This window comes from Dermacentor andersoni, chromosome 4 (genome assembly GCF_023375885.2).
Source record: "Dermacentor andersoni chromosome 4, qqDerAnde1_hic_scaffold, whole genome shotgun sequence".
In the NCBI taxonomy this organism is placed as follows: domain Eukaryota; kingdom Metazoa; phylum Arthropoda; class Arachnida; order Ixodida; family Ixodidae; genus Dermacentor; species Dermacentor andersoni.
The window spans coordinates 49,397,742-49,423,609 of record NC_092817.1 but is presented as its reverse complement, the minus strand read 5'-3'; the positions used below and the strand labels follow the sequence as shown (position 1 = coordinate 49,423,609).

The 25,868-nt window shown below is 45.4% G+C and overlaps 2 protein-coding genes across 2 annotated transcripts; one reads left to right on the top strand and one right to left on the bottom strand.

The window, feature by feature from the left end:
* Nucleotides 1-339: 339 nt before the first annotated feature.
* LOC126536720 (uncharacterized) lies at nucleotides 340-6,443 on the top strand. The gene is made up of 3 exons (XM_050183737.3): nucleotides 340-616; nucleotides 1,495-1,724; nucleotides 4,465-6,443. The coding sequence occupies exons 1-3, from the start codon at nucleotides 562-564 to the stop codon at nucleotides 4,567-4,569; spliced, it is 390 nt and encodes a 129-aa protein (XP_050039694.2). The 5' UTR covers nucleotides 340-561; the 3' UTR covers nucleotides 4,570-6,443.
* On the bottom strand, nucleotides 6,235-9,148 carry LOC126536718 (uncharacterized). Its single transcript, XM_072287607.1, has 3 exons — nucleotides 9,142-9,148; nucleotides 8,859-9,072; nucleotides 6,235-6,599 (listed from the first exon to the last, which is right to left on the bottom strand). Exons 1-3 carry the CDS (start codon nucleotides 9,146-9,148, stop codon nucleotides 6,443-6,445), a joined length of 378 nt encoding a protein of 125 aa, XP_072143708.1. The 3' UTR covers nucleotides 6,235-6,442.
* Between the last annotated feature and the right edge of the window lie 16,720 nt (nucleotides 9,149-25,868).

Below are 25,868 nucleotides of genomic sequence, written 5' to 3'. Positions count from 1 at the left end.
TTTGCTAGGTAATTGTGATATGCCATCCTGTTTGTTGTTGTTAGGTATAACATTCTATACCTAACACTTAACACTCTATACACTCTATAGGACAGCCAGTGCATTTTCATTATGGGTTTCCCGTGTGCATTTACGCTCTGGTTTTGCCCTGGGATTTACCGGCGGAAGCACAACGGCGCCCTAAAGCCGGGCCACAGCTGAAAGACAAGCCGGCAGGGATTAGAAAGTTATTGCCCCCGCCCACCCGACACGCTTTCGCCCGAGTGTCCGCTCCTTGTTGGAACAGCTGCGGCGCGGGTGCGCGCGCCCGTCTTGTGTGCTCAACGACGCGGACGATTTTCGAGGCGTGCTGCATATTCCATTTGCGGAATATACTATACGCCTAGCTGCATCTCGGACGGGGTCAGTGACTTCGGCAGTGACTCTTCCGGGAGTCGACGACAGTTTTGCCCACGTCATGTCCAGCGCGTCGTCACCACCAGCAGCAATAAAGCCGGCAGCCGCCAAGCATTGATCTCTCAGACGCCGCTTGCCTGTCCGCAGGTTCGCAGAGGAGTCGTCATGGCGGCTTGGAGCACCGTCGTCGTCGTTTCTCTCGTATTTCTTCACCACAGCCGTTCGTACAAACTCACTCTATAGGCACCTTGTTTCGGTTAGCTCTCGGCTCACTTAACCCTGTCTTCACGCGAGCGAGAGCATTTGCGGATAATTTAATGATGTTGGCTATAGTAGCTTGTCTTGCGAGCATCCTCATAGCTTTTAAGGTAGCAGAAGCAGGCTTCGTTTTGTTCACGTTTTCATTCTTTTCGTTTTGTCCGAAATGTGAGGAATGTGGGGAAAGTGGAATTTAAGAAATGTGTACGTCTGTTCTGTATGCATGTAATAGTCAGCCGTTTTTCTTTGCGTGCATTCGTTAAAATTGTAAGAAATGTGGGGTTAATTTTTTATGCTATCACTGTATAGTTCACAGCATCGATATCGCGCTCGTGATCCGTGCAGTTCGAAAATGTTATATCGTTTACCGTACATCACAAACTGGCAGAGCCAGACTTCGCACACTGTGATCCACAATGCTAGAAACCCTCGCAAACGCCCATGTTTTGATTCCAACATATGTTGACTAAAGGGCAGGTGTGTCCATCTCATGTTATGCTTTCACTATGCTTATATAGCCGCGATGCAGTTCCTGAGGCCTCGAGAAGTAAATGTCGTTTCTAGGTGTCTACAAAGCCAGGTTTCTGGTATCGGCGGTCACGGGACTTTCCAAGGACTCCCTGGCGTTTTTATTTGATTACATGCTGCATAGCAATAGGTCATATCACTAGCACGCGCTTAATGTCGCGACAAATGATCGCAAAATGCACACAGACTCGGTTTTTAGCCCCCGTATAATTCCCACAGCTCAAAGCTAATTGGTTTCGGCGTCGATACACCTGGCGAAGTTTCTTTTCAGCGTTGAAAAAAATCCCGATGTCTCCCTCTCGTTGATCGCAGGCGCTGCGAGCGAGAGCGAGATTCTGTCCAACTTCAGGCGCTGTCAGCGGGTGTGCAACCGAGTGTTGAGCAACACCAGCCTGCTGGGCGTCGTGGTGGGCGTCGGCGAGAACCTGCAGAACGCCACTGCCACTGTGGGCACCGGCATCCGCGGAGGCATCCAGGGCGTCGCCACGGGTGTGCGCCAGGGAACCGCCGCCGTCGTCGACAACGTCCGTAGGAACATACAGGTGGAGCTATACCTTCTTGCGTGCGCATATACGTGTGCCCTAAATGCTAGACTCTCCATGTGGCTATATGTACTATAGCTTTAGCGTTTCTCTCGTTGTCGTCAATACACATGGCCTTTATAGGCGGAAAATGTTTCATATTTCTGGGGAGTAACTTATTCGGGACCATAAAACCCGGTCAAAGCAATTTTGGCGTTTGAATAACACATCGTTTGAAGCACATCGTTTGAATAACACAGCATCTGCCTGTAGCGCACCGAACCATCTATACGGAACATCACGGCGACGGAGAAAATTCGTCGACTGACACTGCCAGCTAGTGCCAGGAACGAGCCGCCAGACCGTACAAAGTTGCACAATTTTCTAAACCTACACTCTAAGACAAAGTTACACCCTTTGGGGTGCATATCTGCCACACAACAATAATCGTCATCTGCCTTGCTTGGGTTTCCTTTCTTGAAAACGCCTCGCCCGCTACTTTCCTGTCAGAAATGTTATGTCATGCTGATAACGCGCATTCCATTCGTTACTGGTAAGTACGGGGCTCGCAGCGTTAAGGAAAGGAAATGCGGACAAGACAGATGACGTTTATTGTTGTGTGGCAAGATACAACCCAAAGGGTGTAATTTAGTTTTAGAGTGCACCATGTCGCGATCTACAATAAAGGTGCAGTAGCCTGGCTTGCACAGCGTCCCATGCGGATATAAATATTGCGAGCGGTTAGGGCCTACAATACAACAGAAACAGGACGAAAACAAAATAATAATTTCAAGGTCATAATAAGGTACCTCAGGACCTTATTAAAGTTTTGCTTCCATCCATCCAAGGTCATTCCGCCCTGCGAAAGTGGATTGCTAGTAGAGCTGTAAAGCCGTGGTAAGGAAACTTGTGGTAAAGGCTTTATTGCATCACTCATTGTCAGTAACGACAGTCCAAATGGCTCTGTGGTCGCTATGACATACACTGATCCGCATGCTCACAACTGCAAACACATTTTTTTATCATGTCAAATCGATGCACCCACGCTGCTGGGCGATCGCTTGGGCCGGATCGGTGGGGCATCGCAAGCGATATCTCTGCAAGACGAAACGCGTAGACCACTCCCTTTTCGGTCCCGGCACAGCCACACTGAAATGACCGACAACGACCCCACGTAAAGTGAGTAGCCATGAAGCTTACAGGGGTATGAGCCGTTGCTTACGGGGATATGAGCCATTGATGATGACAGTTTTTGACATGCTGTTCGGTATGTTGTATGCGTGATTAGGAAGAATGTAAGCCCCGTTCGCTTCACTTTGCGAGTGCTTGTAGCCTCTGCCTTACGGGGCTATAAGCCATTCCATTTTTTGCTTGCTTACGGGGGTATGAACCACTTGTGATGACAATTTTTGTGTGCGGACACGAAAATTCTATGGTACCCCAGCTATATACAACTCTTCTGTAAAACGCTTTTATGTTTATAAAAATGCAACAGACGACAAAGAGAAAAGTTCAACCGAGCAGGCAGGCGTTATAAAAAGAAAATTTGGTTCATTGATCGTTATTCTGTAGAAAAAAAAACCTAAAGTCAAGATATGTGGCCATCCCGACTGGTTCAAGTTGGGACCTGGGACATTTACTCATAAGTCGGGACTGTCCAGCTGAATTAGGAGTGGTTGGCAACCCTTGGTGCACTCCACAGTCGAGTAGTTCGTGCGTTTTTGTTTGTGTGAGAGGGGGGGGGGGGGGGCTTGTCTGCGTATTTCCGGGGAAGGCATGCAATAGCTATGCTGCAAAACGCACCGCAGAAGATGAACAGTATCATAGCATATAACTAACCACTTCACGAAAGCTTCTCTTCGTATAGGTTCCGAAATTCCGTGTTGGATCTGCGTAATTTTTACATCGATAGTTTTAACTGCCTCACTCTCCTGGTCGTTCTGATATCAGCTGGTGTCCATCGCCGGAATCCCAAAATATTTTACGAGAAGATTACCGAGACAGAAAAATTCCCATTGTTCCTTGAGTATTCACACTTACGACCAACAGAGTGGCAGTTCAGGATTGGCAGTTCACCCACTACTCTGATGCAACAGCAGTGGAGAATATTTATCTTGGGGCGTGCGATTGCGCCAACGCAACTGCCATTTATGTAAGAGGAGCAAGAAAAGCCCAGTCTTTTACTACCGAGAGGCGCAACTTCCATGGACAACAACTTCCATGAACTCACTTCCCGAAAGGGGATTGCTCACATCGCGCCCCCTTGCGGATTTTCACTCCAACAAACGCAGCGCGAAACAGTGTAAAGCTCACTGCGCATTATATTTCGCCAACTATCGCGTTACTGCTCCCTGTTACGGGCGAAGCTAATTTTGATCGAAGTCTGCTAGCCTGTGCAACCGAATTTGGGACAGGGTGACAAACACTTACACTTTAACATTTGTTCACACTTTGAACTCTCGTTGCACTCCATATTTTTTTTATTACTTTCTTTATTTTATTTTTTACTTTAGACAATTCAGGGTGGCCGACCAATTACAGTCTTACATCTTTAACCTACCTAACAGCTTTCTCCTGTTGTCTACGTGCTCTCTGCCACGCACTTCAGCATTTTTGTTTAGTTCTTTTCTTTTCACTCTGGTGTTAGACCGCCCGCTTTTTGAAGAGAAATTACACATATCCTCAAAACATTATCTTGAACTATTCAGCCCTGTTCGCTGCAATTTCCTGATGACTGGGTATACACGCAAATTATACGCAGGCTGTCAGGAACGGTATCCGGCCCAACAGGTACCCGGAGGACGACTACAAGGAGAACAGCCCTTTGCCTCCCGAGGAGCATCTCTACGTGGTCCCTGCTCCATGACACCGCTGCGACGTTGCAGGGTGGCTAAGGCCTAATCGCCTTTGCACAATCTAGCTGTACATCTAACTCATACTCATTTCATACATTTTATACCTCGTCATATAATGTTGACCGCGCCGCTGCGCAGGCCGTCGCACACAACATTGCATAGTATCTGCACATATATAGCGCCGTCGTGCGCATAACACGCACACATTAAAAGAGAGAGCCTCATTGTTGTGACTGTGCAACTCGCTTCCATCTATGGAAATTTGCTGTCTGCCTATTGTTCGGTAGTTTGAACAAGAAAACCAAGCTCACGAAGAAGCCGTTTACGGTATAGGTGCGTTAATCCGATTATGTACAACAGTCGCACGGTTATAACAGCCACATTTTCCTGCTTCATCAATACGTTCATAAAGCGACAGCGTATTACTGCATGCAACATTGCGAACATCGTACACCACAACATGCGCGTGATGGAACACCAGTTGCACCGTCCGCTTTATTACTTTGACGCCACAGCGCTGCACGCATATGCGTATAAACTTGGCAGGGTCGAAGGTTACTTCATCTCACAGCACGTGCGTTCCGCGCACTTGCATCTTTTTGTCACGGTGAGCCACGAATAACTTATCGCTGCCGTCTCAACGCTCATAGTGCACGTGCACAAGCTCTTCTGCCACCATGCATGACGTCTGTAGATTTCACCGCTATAGGTTCAAGACAACATTGAGTGGAGTGCAAAGGTCAGCCATTTTGCGGTCTTCGCCGGCTGATATGGGGCTCTGTTGACGGTATTCTGGCGCGCTTGCTAAGGTGAGGGGGACACTAGTTTGTTCATTTTTGTTGTGAGGAACGAAGCTGGGAAGAAAGAGACCTTCGGATATTGACGTGGCCAGCTTAGTTTATCGAACGAATGCTGCGACGGTACAAAAAACCTGCCTGCCCGTTTATTATTATTTATTTAATCAAAGGTTCACACTTCCTCAATAACCCGTTTTCACTGCACAGCTATGACGTGTTAGCATTGGATAAAAAGTCTGCAATCACTGAAAAGCAAGTGGCCTTGATATATATCACCACGTGAGAAGTACGTACGCAAGCGCGCTGCCGGCGCCATGATCCCAGTAGTGTTCGCTGCTTTCCTGCTCTTGGCTTCAAAAATACCTCAAGAAGTGTGCAGATGACAGCCGCATTGTGAGCGTTTGTAGCCGATTACGGTGAAGAGGGCGCTCGTGCTGTTGCTAGCAAGCCTTTTTATCATCAGCTACAAAGCAAAGGTTAAACCGGTTTGCCATGCTTTAAGAAGTGCAAACGAAACGAGCGCTTAGAACCACAGTTGCCTTCAGTGCAGCAGGGTAGAGAAACTATTCGTAAGATGAGACCATTGTAAAAGAATACGATGACTGATAAGTTATTACGAAGCCAGCAGTCCAGAGTACCAGCCTATTGCAATAGCCAACTAGCGCGCTGTGTGGGCTGGGTCATAACACCCACCTGCCCACGTTCATACACGCGTAGATAGCTTCGAAAGGTGGGTTGTTGGGTCAACAAAAAATATGCGAGGGCAAACTAGGACAAGAAAAAGGGAACAGACACGACAATATTTCCTCGGCTCTGTTTAATTCCACACTCACATTTTTTCTCCGTGTTCGCCCCCAAGTATACACACAAAATGCGAGGTGCTATACAAAATTGTGATTTATTAACATGCTTCGACGTTGCCTAATAAGAACAGCGAGCACGCTCTCTCAACACCGGTGTCCGTTCGAAGGTCCGCAACTTCTGCCGAAACCCGCAATGATGGCGCCGAAGAATACTCCTTCTTGAGGTGTAAACCTCGTCCACCGTGTAAATAAAAGGTCTCCAACGAGCTGCTCCTTGCCGGGTGTCACTCCGTGCTCGGTTTAGTGTTTATCACGGCTTCCACAATGCGCCGGACGTAGTCCTTGGCTCGGTCGCACGACCTGTACGCCTGAGCGCAGTCTTGGCCAATCCACCCTTTGCCAAGTGCTCCTAAGAGGGAGTCAGGCAACTCCGCTACGCCCCTGCGATGTTGGAAAGGTGAAAAAAAAGAAAGAATATATAATGCAGCGCTTTTAGTTGCTCTCTGAGCAAGAAGCAACTAATTTATTGATTTGTGTGTACTAACGTCCTAAAGCAACACACGGGAAGAGATACGCCGTAATGGAAGGCTCCGAACGAATTCAGGTGAGCTAGCTTATGAACCTATAGATACCGATAAGCGTTCCGCCCACGCCGGAATGCGGCCACTGTGGTCGGGAGCCCAACCCGCGTCCTCGTGCTGCAGCAGCAAAATGCAAGTGCCACTGAGCCACCACGGCGTTTAATAAAGAACTTTGTAGAAGGCGCAAATATAGAAAGAAACAACGTTAGTCAGCTACCATAAAAAAACATGGAAGAAAAATCATCTGGATTCCACACTCTGCGGGAACCGATGTAAGCGACGCTTTCTGTGCTGTTTGCTTTGATCGACAATAATTAGCACTCATGTTGATAGCGAACGAATGAGGCGTTGTTGCCCGCCATACTTCACAACCTCTCTGAGAGTTGAGAATATAGATACAGCAATCGAAGCTTGCAGGCGCCATGCCACTCCTATACATACGCAAGGCGTGAGTCTGCCCACCGCACTAAATCGATGCTTGCAGAAAGCAACTCGTAAAAAAAACCATCGAATCTCGCCCGTAGTGTTCGATAATGCGAGCAGAGTCGGTTGTTTGGTTAGTCTAGATCAGATTGTGGGGGTTTTACCGCTCCGAAACTACGCGGTAAATTAATGAGTAAGTTAATTAAAGGAGTCCGAGTTAGCGTCGACCACGTACCTGACTGGGTCAATTAATGTGCAGCCAAAGCACGGTACACGAGCTTTTCTGCATTCCGCACCCATCATAACGCTGCCGAGAATGGAACACGCGACATCGCACTCAGCAACAGAACACCATATAAACTGAGCTACCGCGGAGGGTATATATATATATATATATATATATTTGGATATCACCAGTAATTGTCACGTTTTCGTAACAGAAATTAAATTCACATATTAATTATCGTATTTGAAGCATTGTGGTTTCCTACGCAAACGGAAACGCTTCTACGATAAACGAACTGCAGAAGCGGATTTGTGTTATCTGCAACGGGCATATATTCTGTAAATTTTCATGCTGCTGATCTCGCCCACATCGAACAAGTGAACTTATCCCACGCACATCTTAACACAACCAGAAAAGAAAAACAAGAAAGAACAGTGTTTTATATATATATATATATATATATATATATATATATATATATATATATATATATATATATATATATATATATATATATATATATATATATATATATATATATATATATATGTTATGTGGCGCCTGCGACAAGTTCGCTAAATCAAATTGGAAATCTACGCTTCTCTTTCTTACGCGCCTTTTTTTACTACTTTTTACCACTAGCCTTAGCATAGCCCCGCCGCATAAACAAATAACGTAATGAGCTATAATGTAGGAGCTTCGAAATCAGAGCCAGTTGGTGCATCGTTTACAGGGAAGACCAGTCAAAGAGACGAAGGGCAAGAGGAGGGAATTCACACCGCAACGAATGGACTAACTGTGCTTTGTTGAAAACAGCATATTCCCTGCAAGGCTAACCGAGCATGCGCAGCACAACCAGCCACAAATACAAGGCAATGGCAAAGGGGAGAGATGCACCGAATCTATCGCGACCGATCTAAAAAAGAAAATTCCTTTTCGAGCAAGCGCACTGATGTTGCGCTAATGCAATCATCACCATGCAAACCTATGTAGTAAGCTTCCAGAATTTCGCGCTCTTCTTTGACCCTGCCTCTGCCAAGAATTACAACATTGCTGAATTCCTTCTCTTTTTAACTGGTCTTTCCTGTAAAGTTACAACGTGCCTCCCAACGTCGGCGCAGCAAAAGCGTGCACGTACTACATAATTTCACGGCCGGACTGGATTACGCGTTCGGGCGCGTGTTCCAGACCGGCCGTTGCATTAATTCACTTTCCTCGCGTCCACGCTTACGAAAAGCGTCACATTGACTACACGGGCAAGCGGCCTTTGCCTGCCATCAATGTCGCGTCGCCTCTTATACAGCGAAGAGAGGTTTCCACGCCAACAACTGCGGACACGTTTTGCCAAAAGCGGGCTTCCGCTGCTTGTGTTCAGCAACGCGCACTTGTTTGTCGCGCCATTCCTGTAGTACTGAGACGCGGCGGTCGCGAAGGGGTAAGTACAGAGAGACGAACATAACGTATATTCACCTCATGAATCTGCCGACGAAGGTTGTTTTGGAGGAGCCCATACCCAAGGCACGCGCCACCTGGCAGAAGGACCTCTTGTAACACTCAATCTTTTGCATCTTCACGGCTACTTTCAGCCTGTAGTAGGCCATGAGCTGGAAAAACTTCTCTTCCGGAGTTCCGTACAGCGTTCTCCGAACCCGAACGTGTGCCAGAGTGGGGTCCCTACGACCAACTGCAGCATAAGAAGTAAGAAAAAAAAGAGAGAGCCTTACCACGTGTGTATCTCTACCACAATATATACAGTACATATTTGTATATAGAGTGTCGCAACTATCATGCACCAAGATCTAAAAATATGAAAATGCCATGCAGCTGAACAGAAACAAGGTAACGTTGTTTGCCGTCGCTTGTAGATACTCGGATTATTCTTTTTTTTTTTTGCATTCCGCCTAGTTGTATAATTCGTCTTAATTAATAAATCAACTTCTATTATATATATATATATATATATATATATATATATATATATATATATATATATATATATATATATATATATATATATTCGTTTCGCATGCGTTACATCCGCTAAATAACACAAATGTTTCGAACACGAGCAACATTAGAAAAAAAAACTCAAAATTTTCGAAATATTGCGCCCGCATCCCACGTTTATCGCTTGCTTAAGAGGCTCGCCCCAGATGCGCCAGAACGCTTTGTACAATGAGCACCAGTAGCCTGAACAAGTGAACGCCACCTACTAAGCTGATCATATAAATTTCTTATATAACCTCGTTGCATAAAGAACGCATTCAGGCCTATTCGTAGATATTTGGTCCGTGCACGACAGAGATCGAATAAAATAAATCCTCAATAGGTGTCAAGATTCTAGACTCACGTGATCCACAGGAGGCATGGCAAATTAATGTCACCAAATACAGCATCACCGCCGGTACGACCAGCTTGTAGCTTACAAACATGTCGAAAGGCGAGCGTCTTCTGTAAGGATCCTACAGGCGTATGCTGCGACGTATGCAGGCTTTCACTTCAGAGGTTGCTGCCCGTATCGTCTTCAGAACGAGAAACACGTGGCCACGAAGTGACGCTGAAACGAACCAAGCATTGTAGCCCCTCGCGCTATCGTCGGTATATTGTGGCTGAAAGGCGAGCATTGCCGGACAAAGAAAGCAACAAACAAAAAAAGAACGAGAATCAGATTTGTCTTACCTGTCGGATCAAGCAAACCACTGCAAACACGAGGCGGCGTTGAAGCGACTAAATTTCATGCCGGGCCGTTGTCTACGATAGCTCTCCAGAACATCGACCATCGACGCAAAATCAGTGTGGGACAGTCAAAGGGGAGGAGCTTGGTTCCAACAGCAGTGCGACACGACTCCCTCCTGCCAATGATTTTTCACGCAGCCGTCCCACCTCTTTTTCTTTCTTTATTTAGTCGACGTCATCATCTTCTGGACCACGTGCATCTTTTTTCGAGGAAGGGCGGGGGTGCAAGTGCAGTGAGGTTCTATGGTTGCGAGGCGAGGATGATGGACATCTTTACCCTACAGTGCTAACACTTATCCCTGCCTTCTCGCCCATCTGTCTGTCCTTGAAGGCACCCTGCGCTTGCAGTGAAATGCCTGGAGGCGAGGGTGGTACGAGCCTCGTATCACCATAGAAAAATTGGAGGGTATTGTTCCCACTGCCGAGCCAGCTCGCCTTGTCTAACTCCTGGCGCATTCTATGAAATAGGATGGTAGCTCATGGTGGCTGCTTTGTATTGGAAACCTTTGTCCAACTAGAGAAAAACGTCCGTTGGAAAAGAGCCCTCAAAATTTATTTCAGCGACCCCACCTTGTTTTTTCCAGAGTAAGCGCGAGCACAAAGCCATTCCGAGAATTTATCCGAAGAATTCATGTCCCCCTCATAGTCAGCCCACCCACCTACTTCGGCTCACTTGGCTAACCGGGAAAGGAATGTACATCGATCTCATTCGGCACTCTGAAGTACCGTGGGAACCCCGAAGAGTAGACATGTGCGCAAGGTACCGCGATGTTAAAGGCAAAGCTGTTAAATATTGTGTTCTCCCAGTCAGTGGTCCGACAGAATTTTGGTTAGAAAATACCTTTTTCACGCATGCGCAGCAGGGTTCTTGAATGGTCGATTCGAAGTGGACGTTAGGTATGTCATGGGTGATGTGTGAAAAAAGCTGGAAGAATGTCAGATAATAAGGCGCGTTTCGGGGAAAAAAAAATGCCAAAATTTTGGCAGGGGGGTCTTTGGATTGTATAAAGTGCTTCGCTAAATTCAGCACTGGAACTTGATAGGATATTCAACAGTGCGTTGTTTCAGAACTATCTGACTTAGGATGACACTCCGCAAGAAAGTGCACTTCAGTGGACTATATGCTGGAGAAATTCAAACGTTGCAGGTGCTTCGGAGCGTCATGTTGTCATATTATGCAAATAGGTTGTCATTTATGCGAACGTCGTCATATTTATGTGAATAGGTTCTTTGTCCCCTTAAACCTTACCTCGAGAATAAAGTGTTTTCCGCTTGCAAAATACCAAATATATCTGGATTAAATTCTGTAGAAGTAGAGCGTACGTTGTAAAGAGTAAGAGTATGCTCGAAAATATCCTATGCTATAGGCGGGTCGGGGGCGCCGTTGGAAACTTTCAATATGCCTTTGAGGGCACTAAATTAAATGTTAGAAATGCTGCCGCAAGGGAAAGCCAACTTACGTCTAACTGGAACATTACACGTATACACAAGAAATTCAAAGTGTACTTTCAATTTCAGGAAGGTTAATTTGATGGCGTTAATTGTACGCGCGGTTGCGTGCATCCATCGCCACCGGTGCAACAGTTTTCTGCCGCCATTAGTAGAGTTAATAATGCAGCTCTTCATTAGTTGCTTGTGGACACAATACAGATTATTACTAGGTAAATATATCTACTGTTTATGTGGGGCAGGAAGCAAAAAAAGGTTCGTGTGCCGTCGTGTAAGATACGGCAAGGGCTTTGCCAGTTTTACTTCATTATGCAGTGCAGCTACATCCTCCCTCTGAGAGAAAAACATACGACTAGCTTCACCCACAGAGAGGATTACGCTCGGAAACCTGAGCATGAGAAGGCACATATTAATATGACTTTCTTGCAAGTATGGCTATGATACTCAGTGCCTGCTGGTAGGTGCGTGCAAGGTGCATGTTTACACCCAAACCTGAAGGCGTACCAGAGTTTAAATACGAATAGTGCGATGTTGATTCAGCAGTAACACGTTCTTAGGAGACCTGGAGGTTGAGAGCTTTGGAACCTAATTAGGTATATAGCTCGTCATTTTCAGCACAGTTTTCTGTATGAAAAAGAACATGAACTTGATACAGCTCGCTATAGATCAAAATATTTGGCTATGTTGTGCCGTGATCGTATTTTATATAGGTACACACTTTGTTTCCCTGGAAATTGCATCGGGGTTTTACTGCCTAAAAGTTGTTTGACTTGCAGATCAGCGCTTTTCAGATCAGATCATCTCTGTTGATACAAAATCAGAATGCCAAACAGACCTTAAGCAAAGAAAACATGTGTTAGGTAAATGGGTATCTGCTTACCTCCAATGCCAACGTTTAGCTAGTTTTTAATAAACTGTATTTTATGTTGAAGCTTAGACTGTCCTTTTTATGTAGCTTTCACTCTGCACTTTTTGTAGAATATGTGGGCTCAATAAAATAGCATTATCAACGCATTGGTTTAGAATAGTCGGAGCGCGATCTAACGTTACTCTCGAGATTCATGAAAGCTGCATTTGGCCGGCGTATCTATAGAATACTGAGTTTACCCTTGAGTTATCAGGTCAAAAGTGTGGGGATGGCGCAGAGGTAAATCACCTGCGAGCGCATGTTATGCACAAAGTCCAAGTCAAAAAAAAAAAATCGCGTCGCATCTAACGCCGCGCGCTGACAAAAGCAGCGGGTTTCTATGTGACTATGTTATCTAGTCAGCTGTCTTGATGAACTCTGTATGCAATTAGGCGGAAAAGCGGTTCACAAGCGTTGGAAAAGTGTCCACGGTCGATCGGCGATGCTCTAGGCATGAAGTCTGCAAAAACGGAGTGCGCCTTCGCCGTATAACTTTGGTTCCTTGACAGGCAAGATGGCGGACCTCCGCGCAACTCTGCTGCCTTTGGTAGCATATACAGTAATTCTAGCTCTTAGCATGGCTCACCGCCATGGCTGCATGACGGCTGCAAGAAAATTACATGGTAACCGAAAAAAATGTTTTAAAGCGAAGCTTTCTTTGCCTCTTCCTTCGACTTTCCCACTACTGCTGCTGTTGCTGTGGGCTGCTGTCGCGCACACCGCGTCGGGGGGTGGTTCAGGGCGAGTAAGAGAGGAAAGACGATAGGAGAAACTCGTTTTCACCCCACCGCGTCGAATGTGGCGCTCCCTGGCCGTCGCCACATAGCTGCTTGACAGCTGTAATTAACCGTGACTCCCCTCAGAAGCATTGCAGAAACTGCAGCGCTTCCCTTTCTACTAACGTGCGAGGCCAGAGGGGACACAGATAGAGCTGTAGACAGAAGAAGAGGAGGAGAAGAGGCAGTTCCCATATAAGTGAGCTGGGGGATGGCGTGATAAGGCAACGAACTCCCATAAGCTCAAGTTCAAGGTACGGTAGAGTACGTTGCTGCTATTTCTAAAAAAATAAATGCTATGCAAATATGTCAAGCGGGTAATTTACGCGTGCAGAAGCAAAGCCGCATTAATTAAAGCGCACCGCAGAGTCCAGGAGACACTGCGGAAGCGGTCGATTGTCAAATCAACACATGTGTGCCCGCCGCGTTGGCTTTGCGGCTATGGCATTGCTAGAGGTCGTGGATTTGATCCCAATCGCGGCAGCCTCATTTCGACGGGGGCGAAATAAAAAACACACGTGCACTTTGATTTTGTGACACGTTGAAGAACATCACGGTGTCAAAATTAATCTGGTGTCCGCCACAACGGCGTGCCTCATAATCCGATTGTGGTTTTGGCACGTACTACCCCACAATTCAATTAAACTTTAATAATTCTGCCCCAATGCGATGTGCCATGTGAGGCTCTGACAATGTTCAACCCGCTCAGATGTTATGAAATATGGTTCACAACAACGTTTCAAGCAAACACCTCCCCCTGTGTGTTCTGTGTACTACGCAGACAAACAGCAGTGGTGCACGCAAGGTAACGCTTAACATCAACTCACTACTCTAGTACCGGACTAAAGGCTGAAGAAAACAAACATGCGCCGTCAACATCACCGCTAATTATCGTCGATCAACGTGAACAGCGCATGAAGCTTCGCTTACATCCATTCCCACCGCGCGTGAGATCTGGGTATTTTACTAGCGCCACGGCTATGGTCTCAGCTGCAGCTGGGGCCTCTGCCCTGACGGAGGCCGGGAGAGTCAAGGAATTGTACAGCTCCTTGACCCTCCCGAGTACAACGGGAGGTACGTCTCTCCCGTTCACGGAAGCTACCGCGAAGAAGCCCCTGAGAAGCCCCTCTTCGCTGAAGGGGGCCTTGATTGGGGGCCTTCGCTGAAGGGGTGACTAAGTGGCTTGAGAGGGTCTGAAGGCGAGCTTGTTGGTGTGCATCTATGCTAGAAAAACAGGGCTGAAACATGGACAGGTGGCAGAAACACAGAACGGCTGCTGACTGCCAATGGTTGCTTTATTGTGCGCATACAAATATATGGCTTGAAAAAGAGGAAAGGGCGAAGGAAACATAGGGGTGGGGAGGGTTTAAAATTCGAGTCGCGCATGGGTCTGACGGTAAAAACTAACAAAAACATAATGATTAGTCAATGACTAGTCAATAGATGTCTGCATTCCTTGTCGATGAGAATGATTGAAGGAAAGCTTACGCGAATCGGGCCTTTGCGCATCATCGTGAAGGTTTCAAAGATTTCACGTGCTCGATTGTTTCGGTATTGGCGCAGAACCTCTGTGTCTTGCATTCGCAATTGGCACAATGGACGGCTAGATTACTCCTATTCTTGTTTTTGACGCAGCACGCATATTCTCGCAACCGGTCGTTTTAGACACCGTCCGGTGTGCCCGATATACGTTTTGCCACATGTGGTGGGAATCTCGTAGGCGACTTCCTTGCTGCCCTGCACGTGCAGGACGCGAGGTTTGATTCTTACTGCAGGCACCATTGTGGGGTTGACTGGCGTTCACTTTTCTGCACAAGGAGCCGAGAAAACAACACGAACCCCAGCAAGCCCGGCCATTTTCCAAGGCCTCACCTTCACTAAACAAATGCCTTTAGAAGGAGTTACCCGCTTTCTTGACCTGAAGCTCCTCGTCAGCAACAGCCACATCTGCTGGGAATGCGCCCCTCGCTCAAAGAAGCACTACTTCCCTTCACGTCGGGTCATTCGACACTTGCTAAGCACCCGCCGTGGTTGCTTAGTGGCTATGGTGTTGGGGTGCTAGGAACGAGGTCGCGGGATCCAATCCCGGCCACGGCGGCCACATTTCGATGTGGTCGAAATGCGAAAACACCCATGTGCTTAGACTTAAGTGCACGTTAAAGAACCCCAGGCGGTCCAAATTTCTTGAGTCCCTCACTACGGCGTGCATCATAATCAGAAAGGGGTTTTGGCACGTAAAACTCCATAATTTGGAGACTTGTAAAGGGCAACTCTGGCGTCTTTTTAACCATATTAGGATACTGACATTTTCAAATGGCATCGCCTGTCCTGTCACCGGTAGGGTGATTCAGCTTGTTTAGAAATTCATCAATGATTTAAAATAACCAATAAACGAGCGACCGAAACGGGTAGCTGATTCGTGGGACGGCACGATGAGTTGATGACGTTAGATCCTACATTACCATAATGTAAACCCGCAGTACACATGGCGCTACTGCCGAAGAACCGAAGCTGATGATGTCACAGTGAGTTTATACAGAGCTTCCGAACTAGACAGCGGCGATTTAAGCGAGGATTTCAGCGGCATGTGGTGGTGTAGTCTCTGACGTCACAAACACAGGGTTGCCAGCAGGAAGTCATGAGTCGGGGACGCAACCAATCATTAAAATTCATTTTCAGGAAAACTAAATGACATGCAGCCATATAGTTAGACACAGATAATCAAAGTGCAAGAGAGAGCTTATATTCAAAATTTAATGAATATCAGTGGATATAAAAAAAAAATTGCCGGAGATGCCTTTTAAGCGTGCCATGCATGGGCGGATAGCTTTAGGTTTCCCGGACGAGGCTGGGGCCCGACGAGCTTTCCGAACCCCCCATATACATATGTAATGGGCACTTGTAGGTTGAGGACGCACTTACGAAAAAAAAAAGAACGATGCTTTGCTTCCTACTTTGCGGCCGGGGTCCGGCCTTCGTCAGGAAAAAGGACGCCATATACATACACACATATATATATATATATATATATATATATATATATATATATATATATATATATATATATATATATATATATGTACAAATACATACATAGATATACATTTCTTGCACTTGAAGAAACTTCGTGTGACCTGGAAGAATTGCTCACTGAAGTACGGCCTTATATGAGAATTTACAAGACCTCATAGTAGGAGACAGTTATTTCTTTTTCACAGGCTGAGTCCTTTCGCACCACCAAAAATCTGGCGTCCCTCGGTGGTGTAATCTTCCTTCGTGTAGTTGTATACTTCGCTGTCACTAATACTGCCTTCGCCTTTCCGGCGAAATTGCAGCCTCTCTGTCTCTTCTTCTTCTGTGAGTTCGAGTAAAAGCGCTGCTACGCATGACTGCTGTTGACACTGATTTCGAGGGAATTACACTTTACCTCATTTAGGTTACTGAGTGAATTACACAGGATGCCCCAACTATCATGCACCAAGGCTTAAAGAAGAGCCGTTGTGTTACTCGAAGGAAACCTAGTGCTTATTGTACAGTGGAGTCACCGCCAGTAATTCCTTCGTTAGTGAGATTTAATGCGGTAATTGCAATTAATTATCTAACTCGACAAGTATTGTCATAATTATCAAAGTCATCATCATCATCAGCCTGGCTACGCCCATTGCAGGGCAAAGGTCTCTCCCATACTTCTCCAACTACCCCGGTCATGTGCTAATTGTGGCCATGTTGTCCCTGCAAATTTCTTAATCTCATGCGTCCACCCAACTTTCTGCCGCCTCCTGCTAGGCTTCCCTTCTCTTGGAATCCAGTCCATAACCCTTAATGACCATCGGTTATCTTCCCTCCTAATTACATGCCCTGCCCATGCCAATTTCTTTTTCTTGATTTTATGTCATTAACTCGCGTTTGTTCCCTCACTCAATCTGATCTCTTCTTATCCCCTTAACGTTACACCCATCATTCTTTCCATAGCTCGTTGCGTCGTCCTCAATTTAAGTAGAACCCTTTTCGTAAGTCTTCAGGTTTCTGCCCCGTAGATGATTATACTGGTAAGACACAGCTGTTATACACTTGAGGCATTTGTAGGCACCCCCAAATGACATCTAAGTGCGGTATTTTCAGCGACGTACTAATTGCCTACGTTTTTTTCCGACTGGCAGAGAAACTCCACGAAATATGAAAAATACCACGTGACTGCGCTCCTACTCGCATCATAAAGCAGCGCCCTCAAATAAGCTGATTGAAATCAACTGCATTGTCTGTCGCAAACCCGAAGAGTCAACGCATCACCTTGATAATGGATACGGAAGGAGCGCAAACAGCAGGTTTCGCGGCTTCGCAGTTGTTCCTTCCTCTCATTGCTACGTCACACTTACTATCCGACTCTCAAGGCCGACTGATCACATTGATAACGAAAGCCCCTTGATAACGCGGCCGAGGTGCCGCTCTGACCACGCACGAAACGGGAACAGCAATGTAATAGGCATAGAACGTTTCAAAAGCCTGACTTAATGCTCGCGCCGCATCGAAAGAGTGCACGCCCAGCTATATTTCGCGCCAGAAACTTGCTTCGGACTAAAGCCCAATTAGAGTGACGGTATTATTTATCATGAGAGCGTATACGTGCTGCAAAAAGAGGTTCGTGACAAAAAAAAAAGGCAAAATAAACAAACCGCCAAGCGAGAGAGAGAAGTGGTTCTTGTGGGGAAGGAGAAAAGGCTAGCGCTATTTTTTGCAACACATGCGGGAGCACGGCTCAGCGCCAGCAGGGTGGCGGGGATGGGGTTAAAAGAGAGAGAGGGTAGGAGGGAGAAAGGTAGAGGGTCGTAGAACCGCCAAGCGACCCACGTGTAGAGAAAGGGCAAAACTGATGCGTTCAAGAAAGTAAATATACCACTTCTAAATGAGCCCGAATTGGCAATCGGAACACCTGCACAAAAGATAAAAGCAAAAAATTTCAGTGTGCCCTTATTATCTATGAATTCGTAAGCTCCGGTGAACACCAGCTGCTGCCTAGAAGACGTGTTCGAATAGGAACAGCGACGCCCAGTACTGTATCCGTTTTATCACATCTTCGGTGGCTTTCTTGATGACCGACGCCAGAATTCTACGGCAGACATCCTGTTATCCTTGCTTTGAACAAATCTGACGTCTGTCTCGATCACGTAAGCACGATCTTTCACATAACCCCGAAGAGATAAATTGAGTGGAGAGAGGTCAGGTGACCTATAGCCGGCCAATTTACCGGCCCGTGCACGCCTTCCAATCTATTGCGCATGAAAAGTCGCATCTAGCCAGTTTCGAGCTCGGCTGCTGCTGTGTGCGGGTGCCCCATCTTGCTGATACCATAGTAGTGGAAGACGTGACAGCGGAACTTCGTTTAGAAACGCATCCACTACTCTTTCAAGGATTTGGTCCACGTAACGCTGTCTAGTCAGTGTGTGATCGAAGATGGGACCGGTTATAGCACCGGCGTAAATTCCGCACCACAAATTGAACGACCACTGGTACTAGTGCCGATTGTGCTTTACCCACTGTGGACTGGAGTCACTCCAATATTGTGCATTATGTAAATTTACTTGGGCGTTTCTGTGAAAATTGGCTTCATCTGTGCGCATGATGTTCCTCAAAAGTTACGGTGACTCATCGGCTTTTGTGAGGCCCCGATTCGAGAAATCTAGAAGATTCTACAGATCCCTATCTTCCAAGCTGGTTAAGGTGGTACGGGTGAGAGGCCGTCATTTATAATCCTCCAAACTGATGAGTTGGAAATTGGTACCTGGGCGACCCCGTCCCGCACTCTAGCGTGATGGTTTGAGGCCATAAATGCTAGAACATCCGTGCGCAGGCTAGGCCGCAAAGATGGTCCTCCGCCGATGTTTCTTGAAGCTGCCGGTTTGACTCAGGTTTTCATGATTTCTAATGATAGTCGATGCGTTTGGTCTACCGCCACACTTTGATGACTGATATGTATTTGCGGCCTTCCTCTTGTTGCCATTTGGTGCTCCCAAGGCAAGGATCATGTTAACCTTCTGCTAACTAGAGAAACACATGGCCACTGGGACGAAATAAAACACATCTTTAAACATTTGCAGTGACGTCAATTAGCTTTTGTTGTGACAGGTATTGTGGCAAAAAAAAAAAAAACATTCGTGCACTTTACCTACGCTAAGACAGCAGCTATCATAGCTCATTTCTAACTAACACCAAATGCGACGTGTTACTTCAGCCTGGGCGCGGCAGATAAGGCACTAGCTCGATCACGATATTGTTGTTTTTTGTCTTTATTTCCTTTATTTCGTTCTGGCTAACTCAGAGGGAGCCTGTTCGAGGGCGCTGCTTTATGATGCGGGTGGGAGTGCAGTCACGTGGCATACTCCATATTTCGCGAGGTTCATCAGTCGGAAAAAGCTTGTACAGAATTAGTACGTCGCTGAAAATGCCGCAGTTATATGTAACTTGGCTGTGCCTACAAATGCCTCATTCACACCTTGATAATTAGGATAGTACATCTCGAGTTAGATAATTAATTACAATTACATAATTAAATCTCAGTAACCAAAAAATTACTGGCAGCTACTCCACTCTACTGGAAACAATATGCACTAGGTTTTCTTCGAGTAACGCATTGCCGTTCTTTTTAAATCTTGGTGAATGATAGCTAATTGGGACGTCCTGTATATGTTTATGACCTCTCCATTCAAGTGACGATGTTTCCATCCCTAATAAATGTTGTAAATTATTAGAAGTGTTTTTTTTTTCATGAGTCATTAGTATTGCTTTTTGGAAGAAGCAATACTGAGACACGTATCGTTCACATCATTTCACACGCCGTTGGTGAAGACCCTGCCGAAGGGGTCACTGAAGTCTACAGGTTTCTTTTTTTTTTTTTTTCAGGGCCATAAAAAAGAAACACGCGAAGCAATTTGAAGCGAGATGAACATATAGAAACATATTCATTCTCTAGGCATATGCTATCTATACCTTTAGAAATAATTGTTAATTGTCTACTTTCGTCTCTTTCAAAAATATAATAAACTTTATCCTGTGTTTATATTTAAATATATTGTATATGTGCATGGTGTTTACAGAGAAAATTTAAAAGAATGTTGAAGTGAGAAAATTGTGCTTCTATGTGCTTATCCTCCTATTGTCAGAATTTGCAGAAATAAAGCGAAATTATAAATTCAAATCCGTGCACGTCCGCGCCAACAATGATGCAGTAAGCTATTAGCCACAATAATATGTTAAGCGAAAAGGCCGAGGCAAGTCAAATGAAACCTCGAATGATGCGGGTAACAAAATTCTGGTAACGACACTTTAGAGGTGTGTGTGTTAGGCGCGTGCGTGCGTGCGTGTGTGTGCGTGCGTGTGTGTGTGTGTGTGTGTGTGTGTGTGCGTGCGTGTGTGTGTGTGTGTGTGTGTGTGTGTGTGTGTGTGTGTGTGTGTGTGTGTGTGTGTGTGTGTGTGTGTTTGTGTGTTTGGCGGGGAGGGGGGCGAGGTGTAGGTTTTGGCATCGCCGGGGCAATGCCCTGCCCCCCCCCCCCCTCCGGGAAAACTCCGGAGGGGGCTCGGGCCCCGGAGCCCCACCATAGTTAGCGCCTATGAAGCATGCCATTGTACTAGGAGCCCTCAGGAATGCCCTCACCTGCTCCTGCCATCATGAAATTCACCGGTGCTTTAGCAGCCAAATCCAGCGCCGAGCCAGCGGCAACCCAGCAGACCTACTTTGTTCAATGACAGAAGTTCTTGCTCGAGAAATCAGATCCCCCAGGGATAAGGCACGGCCTGAATTTGACAAATCTAAAATATCCATTATCCCATACGTGCATGACGTTACCCACATGATCAAAAAAGCAGCCGGGCGTGCTGGGGTTCGTGTTGTCTTCTCGGCCCCTAACAAACTCGGCTCGGTCGAGTGTCGTTCAGTCCCTTGAGGATGGCCTTGTTAGGGGTGTTATCGGAAGAAAACGCGTGTGGTCTTCGAGTCCATCGCGATGTAGTGGCAGATGGTAATGGCATGCGTTCATGTGCACGTACGTGTGTGTGTGCGTGCGTGTGTGTGTGTGTGCGTGCGCAAGGGAGAGATCGCGCAATGTAGACGACCTCCAAATATTGGCAAATCGTCTTAGCTGTCAATTTTCTTTTTTTGTAGGTTTTCTGGTTGCTCAATTCTGAAACCTAAAACCGCAACTTATAATTTGAAAACGTTGGCTTCGCGCGATACGCTTCGATATGTCGTCTTAGCTGTCAATTTTCTTTTTTTGTAGTTTTTCTGGTTGCTCAATTCTGAAACCTAAAACCGCAACTTATAATTTGAAAACGTTGGCTTCGCGCGATACGCTTCGATATGTGGGCGTGTCACCGTGCGGCTGCGGTCCGAACAACGAAACCGAAACAAAAAAAATGACTGCAGTTCTTGCGCTTTTTTTTAAATTAAGTAAATGGATCATTAAATTTAGTTGTTGCGTGAATTTTTTTAATAAGCAAAGAGTTAAAGCTGTTGTCGTTGAGGTAAAGTTTTGCGAGTAGTTCTCGCGCATAGCTCGATATGAAGCCGAATATTTTTTTCTGTTGCAAACAATGAGAAAGTGTATGGAGTGCGTGCGTGTGTGCGTGTAGTTGGTCTGCGCTAGACATGGAAGAAGCTTGCGGAGGGGTGTGCTTATCGGGTGGCCAGCGCAGTGGGCGTGATTGTGCGGGACACTACGGCCTTTTCTTAGTGCCGTGCAGTGACTGTGGTTGCATAATGACTCTAATGAGCTGTTTTCAGTGCATTTCCCTTTGTTTCGGCGATTGCAAGTCGCAAATAGCATGACTGGTTGCTTGCTAATCCTCACTAGTTTCGCCTTTTTCCTCCACCACTTTCCGCACGCATATCTAGATACAGTGATTGACACCTGCTGTGCATTGAATTTTTGCTTGTTGTAGTGTCAGAAATGCGACTAGCCAAATTATTTGCTAAGTTTCCTGTTTGAGTGTGCTCGTGCTATAGCACACTTCATCATTGTGTTATTCGCGTTGCCTGAAGCCGGAACTTCGGAAAACGAAGTGAAAGGAACTGACCATTTGAACTGACTTATTGTCCAGTTCGCAGCTTTTACAGTGATTTTTCGGCTGTGTGTTGTGTTTTTAGCTGGTTGCATGAGTAAACTGAACAATCATTCAGTTATTCCAGTTGAACGTTCTCACCTGTGAAAGAATACTTTTACGCGCTGTATTGTTTAGTATTTGGTACACCAAAGCATACGTGCTTACAACTGCAAGTTCGGTAAAGCTCTGAAAAAAAACTTTTGTTTAAACGCGCTTAATGTAGCTTAGGTTTAACATGTTATCCTATGAAAGCTGACACGCGCGAAGCAAAAAGAAAAAAAAAATCAACGCTCAGCTTTGGTGATTCGGGCAGCTATGTGGAAGCTTTAATATTTCAGTTTTCATTCGCTTGAAAGGTTATTTGTTTTTGCGAACTAAATTTGATACCAAAACAAAATGTTGTTGTATTGTTTATTTGATGTTGTGTGGCTGGTGTGTGCAGTTATCCAAATGTTTTGAGCATGTGAATATTTAAGTAGAAAAGAAAAGCAGTTGTGAGTGGTGTGCATCTATGCACGCAAGAAACGTACGAGCAAGCATTAATTTGCAGCTCTCAGTGACTGGTCTGTAGTGGTCATTGGAAGTTAGAACTTCTCATTTACATTACGGTTAACGTTTGACTGTTTAGATTTACTGATTAGTACATTCATTGTTTGCCCCTTTTTCGTAAGAAGTTGTGTCTAATGATCTCAGCTATGTGTGATAAATTGGATGTTGATGAACCTGAACACATGTAACCTGGAAAGGGCTAATAAGAATAGCCATAGGGAAAATGTGCTTCTGAGCAGCCTTAATTAAATTGAGGTTGCTGCACACAGTAGTCATGAGTAATATACAAATGTTCTTTTATAGACATCAGATAGCACTAATGTATGGCCTGCATATGGTCATTTCTTTTTACACAGTTGATTATCACCCTAAGTTTGTACAGTTTCCATTCATTTTAGTACCGAATTCCTGCAATTAAAACATGACAAAAGAAATGCTGGGCTATGCAAGAAAGATTTATTTAGTATATTAATAGATCATTTTCAAGGAAGCATTATGGCAAGCCATGGGAATATATCACTACAGCCATCCAGACACACTCATCTTTTTATTTCCTTGATGCAGAAACAAAGGTCACTACCTGGCTGTGTCGGTATTGTGACTTCATGTGCTCTTCTAAGCATTACCTGGCCCTTCATGAAGCACGCCATATGGATGAGCACACAGAGAGGTAACTGAAAAACTTTGTGCTACTTCATTTGGTTAGAGAAGGTAGCAAGACAGCACGCTAACATAAGTGAATCCAATTAACGATTTACAAACACTCGTAATGTTGCAAGTGTCCAGTTGTGCCTGGTGATGGGGTTGATTTTGTGTGTGCATGTGTGTATGCATGCATGTGTGTGTTGTAGTGTTAAGGTAACAGAGAATTGGTCAGTCTTTAACTTATGACGTTGCTTTTACTAAATATTTAAGGAACCTTGTAAGAGTATTTCTGCAGTGAAATTTTCTGCCAATTTTTATGATAATAGGAAAATATCGGATTTGAGCATTGAATCAAATATTGTTATTGAATTTGTTTTAGTGTGATCTTTCTTTTTTTAAGTAAGAAGTTAATGATGAGAGTAACAGAAAAGACTACTTCTACACTTCAATACGTCTAATGCCACATACAAGTCACTTCAACTGAACAATCCCCTGTAAATGATCATGAGTGGCAGCAGAAAAAAAGGACACTTTGACCAAGTGCTTGAAATTGTTAGGCTATAAGTATTTTGCATTGGTCAAAAAAAGGATTGTGTCAGTTGAATGCCTCAGGTCATGTTAAAGTTGCAATGAATGTATCACCTTCATAACAAAGGTTTGTACCAGATAAATGTACTCGGTTTGGAGGCATCAGGAAAATAAGCAACCTTTCAAGCATCTAGAAGCTATCGCAAAAAATTTTTTGTGCACACAATTTCTGAGTAAATACTTCCTCGGCAGCAGTGCTGGCTCCTGCAGCAGACAGTCTTCCATGCAGAGAATGGATTGTTGAAATAATTCTGTGTGAATGTGATTTGGAAGTGGCTGTTGGGCCATATAGGTACACTAGCCCTCTGCTGCAGTGGCTCTCATTGTCGAGGTGCTGCTTTGAGATATTGGAATTGATAAATGTTCACAATTACCAGCTGTAGTTGCTTAGCAGCTTTCGGTGCCATTGTGCCATATCACAGGTTCAGCTATCAGCTGTGGTGATCACATTTCAGTGCGTCTGCAATGTGCAGGAGCATTTATTTGTATTTCCTCATTCTCCCCAGTCCAATTTTCCTGCTCTGTGTGAAACATCTTGCACTTCTGTGCAGGTCATGATGCCTGTGCAACTACTGTGTGATGTGATACTCCTATTAACTACTACTTCATAATTATGCCATTTTTGTAAAGCATGGATTTGTTTCTTTACCTTGCATTAAGAATTTCTCTCTTGCTGAATTACGTACAGCACAGGTGTGTCCCTGTGCACTCCTCTGCTGTTGCACTGTACTGATGTATGTCTGACTGCAGTATGAATTTTCGCCTTGTTTTTCGTGGTTGTAATTGTTTCGTCACCTGCAGCCATGTCCCCTAAACACCTGTAATGACAGACTTGACGAGTACAAACAAATAGCAAAACCCTTTTTCTGTCTTTCTTTCTTTCTTTTTCTTTCGAAGGATGAACAGACAACTTGCCTGGCGCCAGTCAGGTGTGATGGTTCGCTGGAACCCGGAGCGCTCGTTTCGGTGCACCGTGTGCGGCAGGGGCTTCAACCAGAAGATGAACCTCGCGAGGCACATGCAGCGCCACACAGGCGAAAAGCCGCATCAGTGCCATCTGTGCCCCAAGCGCTTCAACCAGAAGTGCAATCTTGAGCGACACATACGCTGCCACACGGGCGAGCGACCCTTCCACTGCGCCTTCTGCCCCAAGAGCTTTAACTCCAAGTCCAACCTGAGTCGTCATGAAGCGTGCCATCTGGTGCATGTGCCCGAAATGACCGTAGTCAGAAATACGGCCGAAATGGCTCTTGTCCCCAACTTCAACATTTGAAACCACAAGGAATGGATGAGTTGCTGCATTAACCTGTTGTGTTGACTATTAATGTTAATGAGCATGTACAGACGTTACAGCCATTTATAACACATTCACATGGCTTTCAACTCTTGCACCACCACCTGGTAGTAACTGTCAGCATTATTGGCATTGTTGCACACATTCACCACAGCCGGGTAAACCTCCCGCTGCATGTGTACATAACCCTGCTGATAACACGAGTAGTTGCTGCCAGATTATTGTGGAAGTGTTTAAGGCTGTGCTCTTTCTCACTGTCATAAATAGTTGAGTTTTGTAAGCTTCTCTTCAAAAGTTCCCAAGTCATAATAGGCGTAACCTCAGCTAACTTTTGAATCTAGAGTAAGATTTGTGTCAAATCCACAGTGCTCTAACATTCTGGAGGGTAAAAACATGTTCTCATTCCTGCGCAAAATTATGTGCACCATCTGTCACATCCAAGC